Source organism: Pempheris klunzingeri, chromosome 14, assembly GCF_042242105.1.
Source record: "Pempheris klunzingeri isolate RE-2024b chromosome 14, fPemKlu1.hap1, whole genome shotgun sequence".
NCBI lineage: Eukaryota > Metazoa > Chordata > Actinopteri > Acropomatiformes > Pempheridae > Pempheris > Pempheris klunzingeri.
Window position 1 is genome coordinate 5636269 of NC_092025.1, and position 15063 is coordinate 5651331.

The following is a 15063-nucleotide window of genomic DNA, read 5'->3' on the forward strand; positions in this document are numbered from 1 at the left end:
AACTTATCAATCAATATTTGGTGGAATAACCCTGATTTTCAATCACAGCTTTCATGCGTCTTGGCATGCTCTCCACCAGTCTTTCACATTGCTGTTGGGTGACTTTATGCCACTCCTGGCGCAAAAATTCAAGCAGCTCAGCTATGTTCTATGGCTTGTGACCATCCATCTTCCTCTTGATCACATTCCAGAGGTTTTCAATGGGGTTCAGGTCTGGAGATTGGGCTGGCCATGACAGGGTCTTGATCCTGTCATGGTGATGTCCTTGTAGCCATCTTGGATTTTGCCTTTAGTCTTAAACCCTTCTTAGCATGTTCACAAGTGTACACACACACACATACACACACACTCCCTATTATTCTTTTGTTAAATAGTGTTAAGATTGTTTTGTATGTCTTTGCTGTTTTCATTAATACTTTTGAATATACATGCTGTTCTCCTTAATGTCTTAATGTATAGTGTGTAGAATGAATACTACCAACCTCTATGCTGCAAAGAACTCCCAACATCCTTCAACTTTACTTGCTATTGATGTGGTAATTTTGGTCAGTAGTTATTAAGTTAATTATCAATCAGTTGACAGTTTGGTATATTTGATGAGATCTTTTTTTACTTTTCAAGAAAAAGTGGTGCCTCAAGGTGAATCTAACATTAATCCCCATTAATATAGTCATCTCTGAATATTATTTCTGATAGCCACAGTGAATCATTCAGAGTATATCATCATATTCATCAACTATCTGTGCAACTGTGGTAGAAAATATGATACTAACAACCAAAATTTAATTTAATAAACAAGACTTTATACTCCACACTCAAACAGAAAAGAGTTTAATAATATACGCCATAAAAACATGGTGTGTATACACCCAAACGGGGGCCTGAATCTATTGAATTCAGCGATAAGGTTGGGACTGTTGTTTATTTGTTTGTACAATATCCAAAGAAAATACCAAAACCAACAATGTGTCTACATCTCAATACGTTCTGACTATGCTGCTGTCTGTGGCTCTGGAGCTCATTGGCTCTTACTGCAGCATATTTCTCCATTCTATTTCCTCATACTAAAGATTTCTTTCTTTAAGACCATTCACAAATACATAGTTTCAAGAAAAAATGCAGAACTGCTGGAAAATGATACATAAAACTGATATTCATGACTAAAATTGTGTGTAAGCAGAAAGACAGAAATATGCAGACTCTTTGGTCAGATTTACAAAGCTGTGTGTGGGCCTGCTTCTGGTTTATAAACCTCAGTCATTGTGGAAGCAGGTGTGTGTGCACAAGCCTTATTTCCACTCTCGCAGTTCACCAAGTTGATGTAGAAACACACTCAAAACAAATACATGTCCCCGCTCCACCACTGGTTAGACCTGTCAGTGAGAAAGAGAGCAAAGAACTGAATTGAACTGATTGTACGATGGCACCTCTGTGGCTATTTATAATGGCTATAGCTCTAATTCATTACATATGCCAGCAAACCATCATGGTGGTGATATCTCAGTCATTATAGTTAAATGTCCAATGAGGGATGACCAATAATTAATTTATAGAGATCAATTGAAACATCTAATTTTAGAATAAAATGGAAAGATAATTAATACACACAAATGATAGCTCAGTCAACTACAATAAAGTTCATAGATGTGCATTTTAACATTTTACAGACTGCGATGTAGACTACAGAAATAATAGTAACATAATCAGTGAATTTGGCAAACAACTTGAACAAACAATGCTTTACTATATAGTTCAATCTCTCACCTTTCACTTCTACCTTATTGTTTCACTAATAGATATATCCTGGAAACTGTGTCAGCTTGGTCTAACATTTGACCACACATTCTCGTCGCACATTTGTCTAAAAATGTGTGGGAAATGGTGTATGCATATGTTTGTGTATGGGAATTGTTGATAAATCTGGCTCGTGGACACTGTAGTTCACCTTGAAATGTTATTCAAAAGGAATTCAGTCCAAAAGGAATTCAGAACGGCAACAGTGTGACTCGGTGATGTGCTTTTAAATATATTTCTTCTCGTTTTTGAGTGTACATTCTCTTGGGAATCATCTTGCTGGATGAAATATAATTTGGACTGAATGTTGGATTCATTTAGATGATTATTATTGGCAGAAACCCTTTTAACAGTGTTTGGCGCAGCTGAAGTAAACCATCATAAACATCCTCAAGAAAAAAGAAATCCAGCACAAATCAAAGCAAGCTCGCTATCTACACAACAAATTTTATTCGGCCATATGGTAAAACATATTCATGTGGATTCTGGAATTGTTTTGTCTTGCAAATGGAAAAAACAGGATTTTTTCACCATCCATAGGCCAATGTAGAAAATACAGTTGACACATTTACATAAATTCTTCAGAAAATTCAATGTTGTTTTGTGGCAACTTGACAGTGAAAAATGTATCATAAAACAAAACCAGATGTCAAATATGAACAAAGCTAGAAGCTAGACCAAAGGATTTAACAGGGGTTAAAGTTTCTATATTACAAGCTGCTCTGTGCACATCCTGAAACTGCCTACAGACAGGCTGCAATTTTAAGAGCACACCATCATAGTGGTCACATGTAAAAACTATTCCTGTACAGATACTTGAAGCGGGGAGCGATGGTTGTTATGCCACTGGGAAGGTTAAAGATGTGGCTTAAAACTACTTTTTCTGTTTTTCATCATGCAAAACATCAATGTGGATCCTCTGTTATCATAGTACCCTGGTCACTGAAGGACTTCATTAACAGCTCTATGAGGCGGCATCACTGGAAGCTCCAGCTTCTCACACTCTGTCAGTTTTAGGGTTAAATGCTGGGCGATCTCATTAGGATCAGTGTACAGTGCAGCAGGAACATTCTGAAGGAGAGAGTAACATCTGTTAAAAATCATAACAATTAATACAGTAGATTAGACGAGACTTTAAATATCAATCATCAGGAGTTTTAATGTACATTTTGCTAACAAAGGCTTTTCATGAAATCTGTTGATAAAATTTTTGATTTCAAATGACTATTCAAATACATGATAATATAGAAAGTTTTTATGCAAATGCTCTAACATAGGCAGGATTTATGTAAATATATAATAAACATAATGTAAATTTTATATATATATGTGTGTGTGTGTGTGTGTGTGTGTGTGTGTGTGTGTGTGTGTGTATATATGTATGTATGTATGTATATATATAAGTGTGGTAATGTTGGGGTTATTTTTCAAATGAGGAAAAAACACACCAATAACAACATATAGACTCTCAGTGGCCTCTTTATAAAGTGCACCTGTAAAATTCAATTCAATCCAAGACAACAACTTAGCCATAAATTGTACCTAAAATAGTAATGTTCAGTTTTAGTGGCACAGTCAGTGTTTGGGTATTAATTAACTGTTTAGAGGTAGTGGGGTTGAACTTAATAGCATCATACTGAGAGGTGTGTCTCATATTCTTACACCATGTGTTTGTGAATGGGGTACACAAAACATTAGAAGCACCTCCAAATATAATGCAATTCAACACCACCGCACACTACAATGTAAGTATATAATAAAAACCTGTGCTTTTCATTGTTTCCATTTAGATTTAGATACTAAACTGGATTTAAAAGTCTACAAATTTTTTATCTGAATTTCAGCATTTTCAAGAATGCAGACAAATTTCTGTGCAAACATACATGACAGGAAACTATTTAGACCCTTCAGTTTTCTGTATTAACAATCACATTTGAGACCACTTTTATGAACCAGTTAGCTGATCATTCTAAAAGTTACCAAAAGTGAACAAAAAGTTGTTTGGTTTAAGAAGGTTGCAGGCAATACTACGTGGCATGCAGGGCAAATAACAACCCCATAGAAAGTTTAGTTTTTGATTTGTCAAAAGCCCACAGTGCAGCAACACCCAGTTCATGTTTCCAACCGATTCTCCCGACTCAGCAACACACCCGTTAAAAAACCTACTCTGGTAATTGTCAGCTTCATAGTCAGAAACGTGAAGCTAGTGACGCCAGCAACCACAGTCCACAGAATCCAATTTAAAACTGCTGGCTAAGGCTAAACGTAGCTTTGGTAACATTTTAACTCATGTCGACGGGTATGACACCCTATTATGCCAATCAGAGGTCACAAAAACAAAGTTGTGTGTAATTTTGCAAAAACAATGTTGGACTCCAAAGTTTTCTCTGGTCCCTTGCCCAATCTGACCAGTGATGACATGTAGCCACATGTCATTGTACAGTGTTACAGTGTACTGCCCTCCTGGCCCATACTCTGAATTCTTAACTGAATTCTCAGAGTTTTTATCAAATTTAGTCCTTAGTGTAGACAAAGTAATTATAGTAGGTGACTTTAATATTCATGTGGACAATGATAATGATGGTCTTAGCACTGCTTTCATCTCACTATTGGACTCAATCGGCTTCTCTCAGAGTGTAAATGAACTCACTCATTGCTGTAACCACACCCTTGACCTTGTTCTGGCATATGGCATTGAAACCGAACAGCCTACAAAACTCTATTTTATCGAACCATTACCTGATAATCAATCAGCCACCAATCAGCTCTGTACTTTTCTAAATTCCAATAGTCTATTTGAGGATTTTCAGTCAGGTTTTAAAGCGCACCATAGCATGGAGACAGCACTAGTGAAGTTTACAAACAACCTCCTTATGGCATCAGGCAGATGACTTCTCTCTATACTTGTCTTGTTAGGTCTGAGTGCTGCATTTGATACCATTGACCCTCACATCCTATTACAGAGGCTGGAACACTTAGTTGGCATAAAAGGAAATACATTAAGCTGGTTTAAGTCCTATTTATCAGATCGATTTCAGTTTGCACATGTTAACAGTCCTCCTTCCACACTACAGTTAGACATGGAGTTCCACAAGGTTTGGTGCTTGGACCGATATCATTTACCTTATATATGCTTCCTCTGGGTAATATTATCAGGAAACACTCCATTAATTTCTACTGTTATGCAGATGATACCCAATTATACTTATCAATAAAGCCAGATGAATCCAATCAGTCGACTAAACTCCAAGTCTATCATGGATGACCAGCAATTTTCTGCTGCTAAACTCAGACAAAACTGAAGTTATTGTGCTTGTCCCTAAACATCTAAGAGACACATTTTCTAACAATATAGCTACTCTGGATGGCATTACTCTGGCCTGGTTATCTTTGATCAGGATTTGTCCTTTAACTCCCACATAAAACATTATTTCCAGGATTGCCTTTTTCCATCGACGTAATATTGCTAAAATCAGGCCAATCCTGTCTATGAATGATACAGAAAAACTAGTCCACGCATTTGTCACTCTCAGGTTGGACTATTGCAACTCCTTATTATCAGGCTGCCCCAATAAGTCCTTAAAGACTCTCCAGCTGGTCCGGAATGCTGCTGCTCATGTACTGACGAGAACTAGGAGAACAGATCATATTTCTCCCGTATGGCTTCTCTTCACTGGCTTCCAGTAAAATCCAGAATAGAATTTAAAATCCTTTTCCTCACCTACAACCTACCAACTTAATGGTCAGGCTCCATCATATCTTAAAGAACACATAGTACCGTACTACCCCACTAGAGCACTGCACTCCCAGAATGCAGGCCTACTTGTGGTTCCTCAAGTCCTCAAAAGTAGTGTGGGTTAGCTTCAGCATTAGCTACAGGATGCTAAGAGACCTGGCCAAGCCAAGTCAGAGAGGATGTAGAGTTGAGGGAATCATCTGCAATATGTTTCTGTTTCTCCATATTCGCCAACAGATGGTGGGATTGTAAATACACACTGCTGACAGTGGCACAGTGTGTGTGCATGTGTATGTGTGTGTGTGTGCGTGTGTGGTGGTAACAATTAAATTTTCATAGTGGGTGTTTGTGTATGACCAAGCCTAATGTTAGCATAATGCCTAGTGGTTTGGTAGGAAATAAGTGACCTGGGCATAGATTCAACAATTGAGGAGTAGTTAATCTTGACTGCAGAGCAACAAGACAAAAAAAATTGGCAAAACCAGCTGTATCGGCATGCTTGGTGAACATCCTCAGTGGAGAATATATTTGGTTTGAGAGAAAAAGAACGGAGAAAGAAAAGGAAAGCTGAGAATTGGAGGAAGTGAGGTCACGCAGGTTGAAAACACAAAGATTTTAAACTGTGCTGGGCGCATATGGCTGTGTTTCAGAACCCTACAGGAGCAAGTTAGGTAACAACCTGGAGAATTATATCTAGGTTTGTGGAGGAAACAGGAACAGGAAGTATCACTGGACTGGAAGTGCAACACAAATGATCTGCATGACGCTAGTGCCCGTCATCCCTTGTCACGCATATGGATGATGTGAGTACTAAAAACATCTGACACTGAACCCCAACTTGCTCCTGAAGCATAGCTTCAGTGTGTGAACATGTGCACACGAACAGTCTCCTCCAACTTAAATCCCTCCTGTTGATGATGTGCGAATGGGTGAATGAGGATGTAATGTAAAAAGCGCTTTGAGTAGTCAAAATGACGAGAAAGGTGTTATACAAATACAGACCATTTACATCATCAACTAACATTATGATCCACAACATCATATTCACAGACGGTAAAAAATATGGTCTGTAGACTGGTGGTATTAACTTGGCTCTGTTGACAACGACCCTTGAGACTAATTCATAAGATAATGAGGTAACGAGCAACCGTGATTCATTGAAGGGCTGATAAATCAGTGAATGCTATGTTATACAATGTTATGCTACCCTAAGCGGTAGTTGGTGTTTTGCCTATGCCTTCGCTAAATAAAACATTAGTTTACTTATGGCGCTTTTCCACTACCACCTACTCGACTCGACTCGACCTTTAGGGTTTTCCATTAGGTGATAGTACCTGGTACCAGGTACTTTTTTAGTACTCGGCCAGGGTTCCAAGCGAGCTGAGTCGAGCCAAAACTGTGACGTCAACAGTAGGCCACTGATTGGCCAGGGAGTGACGTCACTGGATGAGTCATGAGAGCGACTCGTTCACAAGAATCGAACCCGCCGTTTTTAAAACCCTGGCAACAGCAACCGTGCGTTTTTATTTCTGTGAACGAGGTAAACGGCTACACACAAACCAAACACTCGTTGTCCTTGTGTTGTGTTTGTGTTGCATACAAATTACACCACTGGTGTTTCGGGCCGCCTTTGGTACTCAATTGTAATGGAAAACGACCCAAACAGAGTAAAGGCGAGTTGAGGCGAGTAGTTAAAACTAACAGTTGCTAAAACTGTGTAATGGAAAAGCGCCATTCGTAGCAGTCACCTTCCTAACATTAGCACATTAACTTGTTGCTACAAACAGCAGAAACAACAGAAAATGTAATCCCCACTCAAGACTGCCACTTCAACATAGTAACCAATGACAGCAGAAGCTAATGGTACGTAACTGGTCGAGTAAAATAGATGCATCTCTGAGTCTTTTCAGAAACCTGGCTACTGCTTCGCTTCTTTCCATCATGTTATTGTTGGTCCAAAGGTGATTCATAGCTTACTCTGCTGTTTGTCACTAACGTTTTTGGGTGGACCCTCTGTACTTCTTTCTCTTTTCTTCTTACTTGTGGCTGTTGCATTTCCTTTCACATGTTGTTAGTATGGTGGATGGCAAACAATGAAGTGATGTACTGGGGCTGTCACGCTGAGGGAATTTCCACCATTAGGGTGCATCAATTGCGCCACATAAGCTAATAATGGTAATAATGGTTTTAGCGCCTTTTTTTTGCAAATTACTTAATCTATCCTGATTTTAGTATCATTTAAATAAGCTTTAATTGTTAGATGTTATTGGGTGTTGCTGAGGGTTCTGACTTGCGGCTGTGATCACGACAATAACGTAGAGGCTCCTGAGCTGTGATCAGCTGCAGAGAATAACCAGAGCAGCGAGCAGGTGAATACAGGAAGTCAGTGTGGAAATAACGAGCAGGTAATCATGGCTATGGAGACGTTCATATGGAGACACCCAAAGAGTCTAGAGCTCAAACGGAACTCAATGAAATAGTTGACACATTCTTGTTTTTAAATGACAAAGATGACCCAGTTTAACCAGCAGTTACAGCAGCATTGTCTTATTGTCAGTAGGAGCTCCTGAATCTTCTGTCAATCTGTCAATAGCACAGTGTTGCAATAAAGGGGGTATTGCAAGAGCCCTGTGGACAACCAACACCTACTGCTAAGATGTGTGTTCCCTTCGATCTTCTGAACCTTTGTTTACACCTTGCTGCTTAAGAACAAAAATACGATGGTATTTTGAGGCAGCTTCTACCTGACCACTGGTTAAAAAGCAAGTTAAGATGCGTGTATTGCATTCTTTTCATTGATTAGAAATCCAACTTTTATTTTTTAGAAGAAATTGTGTTTGTTTTGTACATTTAAAATCAACATGGTGTCACTTATGCTTAAGAGAGACAAATTGATAAGGTCCAACTTACAGCTGTATATGGATGAATACATTTTGTTTTACATTTTGGTGAAGGCACAATCTGAAATCCAACTGTGAGCAAGACGCAGCCCCAACGGCTAAATGCAAAACACAAGATTTGAAGCCTGCTATAAAATGATTCACCAATCTTTCAATTCAGGGACTAAAACTACACAACTATTTTTTTTTATACTATCGTTTTCTTAAACTGTCAAAGGGTTATTTACATCAATAATTGTAAAGACAGTAGAGCAGAGCACAGTCAATAGATAGCTTGAGTTATTAAACACAAAATGTTGATTTTTCATCTATAAATCAGACTCACCACTTAGGCATGTGATATGTATTTGATTTGTTTTAACTCGAAGCCATATCAGTCTTTTTTTCGCCAAACATTGATCTTTATAAAGACCATATAGACCATATTGTTTTTAAGATATACAATGATGGGTCCATCTTTCTATACATTTGTGACAGATGGACTGAAGTAAGAATTTACCCAGGCTTTATTCATCACTACAGCCCTGAGGATTGCTGTGCATTTACAGTGCTCAGTTTCCTCTGATTGATAAAAAAATTACCATATGGGGTAGGGGGCTTTTATTCCGATTAATAGTGGAATGTCAGGGTCCATGTGAATTGATTGATGACGGCTTTCCCTATATTTTTGGTTAGTTTCTGTCTATTTCTTAATCTAAATGAACAAGCAACACCCACCTCAGTGCATGGTTTGATTCAGAAAGTGGCTGGCAGTTCAGATCTGATGACCTATGTGTCACTTGAATGGTGTATGGCATTACATGTAACAGTTATGGGGAACACTGTATCACTGAAACAGCAAGGACCATGGATGAGAAACTGAATCAAAACTGAACACCACACCAAAACCACTAACAGCATTCACTGGGAAGGGGTCAAAGGTCATCGACCAGGAGTCAGTGGATGACTGGAGGAGGAAAACGTTCATATCCAACACCAGAGAACGTATTTGACCAGAGACAGGAAATACCAGCTCCACGCATATACAAAACACTCTTCATCAAATGAACCAAAGCTCCATTCTCACTGATGAAGGCCATGAGAAGGCAGTTTGCCCTTGAAAAAGCTAGTAAGTGGACAGTACTTGCTTGCAAACAGTTCAGATTAGTTTGTCATACTAAAGCTTCAAGGTCAAGATTGAACTTCCAACTTCAAAAACAGAATTTATTTTGGATATTTGGCAATGATGAGCAGAGCCCTGACTAGAGCTATGCACATTCCTGCTCTGTAGCTGTGCCTTGTGGCTTGTTATCAGTGCATAACATGTTGTAGCTCACCTGCAGTTCTGCTATTCTGCTTTCCCTTGTGCTGAACTCTCGTAGCATGTAATCCTTTCCAGCCTGGAATCAGAAATAGCATCATCGTTATTACTTATTGAATCCTTTCCCAGTTTATCTTGAGGGAGGAGAAAACCAACTTGCCTCATGATACAGTCGTGTGTCATTTATTCTAATCAGCACTCCATCCACCCGTAGGAAGAATCGCAGCAACAAGAAGAAACTGGTGGGCATCACCCTCTGCATCATCAAGACAAGACATATAGTCACAAGTTACACTACAGTCGCTCTCACATCTCAGTGTCTTCCTCTTAAATGTTAGTAAACCTCCTCATCCTCATCTGGGTCAATATAATCAGGACTCACAATTTTAACACTGATCATTGAGACTCCGTGGTCATGCAGCTCATCCTCGAACAACAGCACCTCATCAAAGAACATGATCTGTTCCCGAGCCTTTAGCTTCTCCATGTCAATACGTTCCGCTGTCTTGTTCACCTTGATGAAAAACAGGTAGAAAGTGTAAACATATTTCTACTTTTTAAAAACACGCATAACAAAGGTGTAGATGATACTGCGTTCCATTCTATTGCTGAAAATGACCCACCTGCATCTGCATAACTTCTCCTACCAGAGTGCCTTTGTAGTCTGTTGTGTATGTCCAGTCGTAGGGTCTCACTACCTCTTTAGAGTGTTCAGAATCAGCTCTGGAGGATATCACACATCACAGATTAATGTTAACAGTGCACACATGTGGTTATTCTATTCACATATATTCTATTCACTGTTGTCTTTTATTGTTTCCTTTGAACCAATATTATTTCTTCCAGTGACTATTAGACACTAGTGAGTGCAAATGTGAGGACGAGCGCAACACATTTAACACATCTGGGGTGCTGTGGCTCAGAAGTAGTCCACCAATCAGAAGATCTGCGGCTTCCATAAGCCTTGGACACTGAACCCCAACATGCTCCTGTAGCTGTGCTTTGCAGTGTGAATGTGTGTGAAAGAATAGTCTCTTCTTTTTTAGATTTCCCCATGTGAACGAGTGAATGTGAGTGTAGTGTAAGAGCTTTGAGTGGTCAAAAAGACTAGAAAGGTACTATACACGTACAGTCCATTTAACACAGCTGGAGAGCTTATCTTTCTCGAACACAGTGGAAAATCTCTCTGCTTGATTTAGCCTGTCCTGGTACAAACAGCACTCCCATTTAACAATAAATCCTAATTCTTTAGGATTTGTCTGATGTGCCAGCAAAGAAATATTCCCAGGCCAATATGTGTTTGGAAAACACTTTTCCTACTCTGAAGCACATGAAAACCACGTACTGACCAGTCAGTGTATTTGTTAAAGCATCATGGTAGTTTCTTTAGCTCCCAGTGTCTGAATGGTTGGCTACAGCTGTAAAATTTTGACATATCTAATGTTAACACAAGGATCCTCCTGCTGTGGCCTTTGCTAGCACAAAGTGATGCTCATCTTGCCTGCTCTCCTGCCATTCCTGAGCACAGGCCACCTTGACAGCATCCTCCATGTTGTTGACTCTTTTAAGGGCATCAATGGCATTGAATTCTATGCCATAACCATCTGTGTGCTGGATGCGCAGGACATTGTCCCCAAACAGCATCTCTGGAAGGGAGGGCATGTTCATCTCCTCTGCTAACCTGGAAAGGCAAACAGCAAACAGCTGACAAATGGTAACTCTTTGAAAAGATGGCACAGAGTTCTACATTCACAAATGAACACTATTGTGTGAGGATTTTGTGTCACATTGGAGCTTCTTATCAACTAGTGCAGCACCAATCCTGACATCACATTCAGTTTAGCAGTGTATATCCCCTCTGACTATTAGCATCCACGATTTTCCTGCCCAAGTTTCACAACTTGCACTACAAGCGTTTTTCCACCCAATGATAGATTAGTTATGTAGAGACAGGCCCTAATTTCTCAACTCTGTTTCTCACAGTCGTCAGTCCCCCTCCCCCCCGATATTGCAGGTCCTTCCTTCTGGCAGACGGCAGACTTTACAACCAGCACTGCTCCCAGTAGACCAGACTGCACCAAAACTGACAATAACGGCACTATAATGTACACCAACTGTGTAATATATTTATTCATCTTTTTACCCCACTTCACAATGTGCAATACTTTCTAACATCTCCCCCTTCTTTTTTTATATTCCCCCTATGTATATTATATTGTTCCTATTTTTATACTCCCTTGTTCTTGGCTGTACATATTTTTTTTACATCTCCTTGTGTCTGCTGTGACATTGTAAATTTCCCCGTCTTGGGACTAATAAAGGAATTTCCTATCTTATCCCCTTGAGAGGCTGTCCATAAATCTGACTGTTTTTTTCTTTTTTATGACAGATGAAGATAACAAAACTTGAAGCCTGATTTGACCATGGAATGAGATTACTTTTGAACTTTAATTAAATACTTATTTTATATATATAAGGCTATATAAGCCTAAACTGTGTGCTTTTTGGGGGGTTAGACTTGATTTCATGATAATTGCGTGGAATGAGTGTGCTACAATGTTTCGAGTTCAAGTTGACTTGTGCCTCCCCCTAACTCTTTCTGAACCCAACTTAGGCCTGGCCCAAACATGTCTTCTCAAACAATGGTTAATGTCACCCAGGGAAACACAATGTGAGAGGGAAACGCAACAACACAAGACCAGTACTGAGCTCTGTAGTTGGAGAGGGGCTACAGCTATGTGAAACTGGACCCATGCAGGGTTCTGACAAAGACACAGTACCATGTTTTTTGGCTTTTATCATATTACACACAACACGTAAACGTTGATGACAAATGCATGTCTGTGTGGTGAGAGAAACACCTCACCGTTCAATGTCTTTGGATTTCATGATGTGGTTTTTGGCAGCAGTCACTTTCCATGGTCCAAAGGTGAAGTCCTGCTTACTGCTCTTGAAACCATGTGACATCATTGTGGACAGAGAGGCAAACATCAACTGCAAAAGAGATCATCAGCAGACTTCTCAAACAGACTGACAAACTCTGAAATAAGGATGATGTGTGAGATCTTTTTCATTGGTGATAACACGTGTGTAGCTCCTCAAATAATTCCTCCTCCTCAAGCAACAATATATTTGACTTTGAAAATATAATGGGCTGTCTGCCATCACTGTTGGCTGCTTTCTAACTATTGTAAGGAAACACAGAGCTGACTAATTTGAGCGGGAGGGTTGAGGGGCTCTCTGCAGGACAGTCAAGTTCCTCCACGCCACAGTGGGACACAACACTTCTCTCTGTGCACCTGGTTGTGTGCCTTGTGAGTTTGCATTAGCTGCATGATAACATTTCTCATCTCATCATCATGGTTTAGGTTGTCAAAATTTACAGTGCAATTTACAACACACCTTCACCTGTGCCCTTATGTTTCTGCTTAGCCCAACTCCTTGTTTCTGAGCCCACATTTAATCTATACCAATAGTGAGTGATTTTATTATCGTTACTCACTGTTGGCTGTGAGTTGTTTTGCTGTCCACTGTTAAATAATACATAAAATTAACTGTGGGCAAAATAAATGGTCATTTCAACTATCTTATCATTCAAATTGGCTTGGCCTAACTTACTGGTCAAATCTGTCAGCCTCTACCGTATCAGAGATACGGTGGAAAACAGAAAGAAAGTCCCATTATCATTTGTTCAACCATAATCTACCATTAGCTGGTAGCTAAATCAGCATACATCCATGCTAAGTATAGTTGCTAGCCCACGACAATATTGAATTAGGCTCCATGGTGCTGGTGCACTAATTTCCCCCAAATAACAATCAAAAGCAATGAGATATGTATTTCTTTCTAGTTTCTGACAGAACTTCTATGTTTTAACGCTGACAGATGTGGTAACGTTGGACTTTGCTAGTCTGGCCCCTGTGTATTCCTCACGTGACGTTAAAGGGCTTTAGCTTGGCTCTGGGTGACAGTCCAACGTTACAGACGGTCGTCCATGACCGGAAAACACTGTAAGTCATTACACCTTTTGTGATACATCGTACACGAAGAGGAAAAAACACGTTTACCTTGGTGTTGTTATTAACTATCTGTCATGGAGGCTATGTGAGTGCACCGGTAAAAACAGTCCGATCATGTTTGCTCCGTTCACGTTGGTTCCACTGTTTCTTCATGGGTCACATTGCTGCCGTTACCGTTAATCTGCAGACTATAGTCGCCCCCTGCTGTTCTGGTGAGGTCATGGCGTTCTGTGTCATGACTCTTCTTGGGCACTTGGTTTATGATTTCCCTTTGTTCCATTCTTTAATGGGTATTGTGTTTTCTATCTATCTGGGCCAGAACATTTTTATGTTATGTTCGCTGACCCACAGTCTGAAAAATGGCATATGTGTGGCTCCTCAAATCAGCACAGCACAGAGATGATCAAGATAAAAAAAAAGGGCACAATACCAAAGCAATTGACCAAGAATCTTCTTAAAATAAACATTGACAAATCTTGTTTGCCATCAAGACTGTACCTATTCCCAGGATTCCGGGATTTCCTGCTAAAGAGCATGCATACTTAGTCTCCTCATCATTGGTTGTGAGTCTTGGATTCTTTTGCTACTGTTTCCTTTTATCGGCTCTTGCTTTGCTTTGTTTTGTTTTTGTATGTTTTTCTGCTGGGGCCTCTCGCCAGGTCATCATTGTAAATGAGAAGCTGTTCTCAACTGATTTTACCTGGTAAAATAAAGGTTAAATAAATACTCCTTCTCCTCACCTACAAGGCTCTTAAGGGTCAGGCCCCATCATATCTTAAAGAGCTCATAGTACCGTACTACCCCACTAGAGCACTGCGCTCCCAGAATGCAGGTCTACTGGTGGTTCCCAAAGTCTCCAAAAGTAGTGCAGGAAGCAGAGCTTTCAGCTATCAGGCTCCTCTCCTGTGGAATCTCCTTCCAGTTTGGGTTCGGGGGGCAGACACCCTCTCTACATTTAAGAGTAGACTAAAAACCTTCCTTTTTGACAAGGCATATATTTAAGGGCTGGATGAGGCCTTAGACCAGCCCCTAGTTATGCTGCTATAGGCTTAGACTGCCGGGGGACTCCTATGGTGCACTGAGCTCCTCTCTATTCTCTATCCTCCTCTTCCTCTCCATCATTATGTCTCATGTCAGCCAAATGTCTGCCACTAACTTGGTATCTTCCCCGGAGCCTTTCTGTGCTTTCTCATCTCTCAGGTTCCTGTGGATCCTGGTCCTGGTCCTGCTGATGTGGTTCTCTGCTTCATGAATCACTTCATATCATACTGCTAATCTGTTAGTCACATTCCTATTGTTAGTGCTATAGTCACT

The 15063-nt window shown here is 40.0% G+C and overlaps 1 protein-coding gene across 1 annotated transcript; it reads right to left on the reverse strand.

Moving 5' to 3' along the window:
* Positions 1 to 903: 903 nt before the first annotated feature.
* Positions 904 to 13880, reverse strand: tiprl (TIP41, TOR signaling pathway regulator-like (S. cerevisiae)). The gene is made up of 9 exons (XM_070844061.1): positions 13798 to 13880; positions 12597 to 12724; positions 11232 to 11411; positions 10354 to 10453; positions 10113 to 10244; positions 9891 to 9986; positions 9747 to 9809; positions 2729 to 2865; positions 904 to 1373 (listed from the first exon to the last, which is right to left on the reverse strand). Exons 2-8 carry the CDS (start codon positions 12719 to 12721, stop codon positions 2734 to 2736), a joined length of 828 nt encoding a protein of 275 aa, XP_070700162.1. The 5' UTR covers positions 12722 to 12724; positions 13798 to 13880; the 3' UTR covers positions 904 to 1373; positions 2729 to 2733.
* Positions 13881 to 15063: the final 1183 nt, after the last annotated feature.

What these genes read in the sequence shown, in the direction of transcription:
- tiprl (XM_070844061.1), bottom strand. Translation starts at nt 12,721, where the DNA reads ATGTTTGCCTCTCTGTCCACAATGATGTCACATGGTTTCAAGAGCAGT. An exon ending in CAATGATCAGTGTTAAAATT is followed by an intron (nt 9,987 to 10,112) that starts GTGAGTCCTGAT and finishes TTGATGATGCAG; the next exon opens with AGGGTGATGCCCACCAGTTT. An exon ending in ACACACGACTGTATCATGAG is followed by an intron (nt 9,810 to 9,890) that starts GCAAGTTGGTTT and finishes TTCTGATTCCAG; the next exon opens with GCTGGAAAGGATTACATGCT.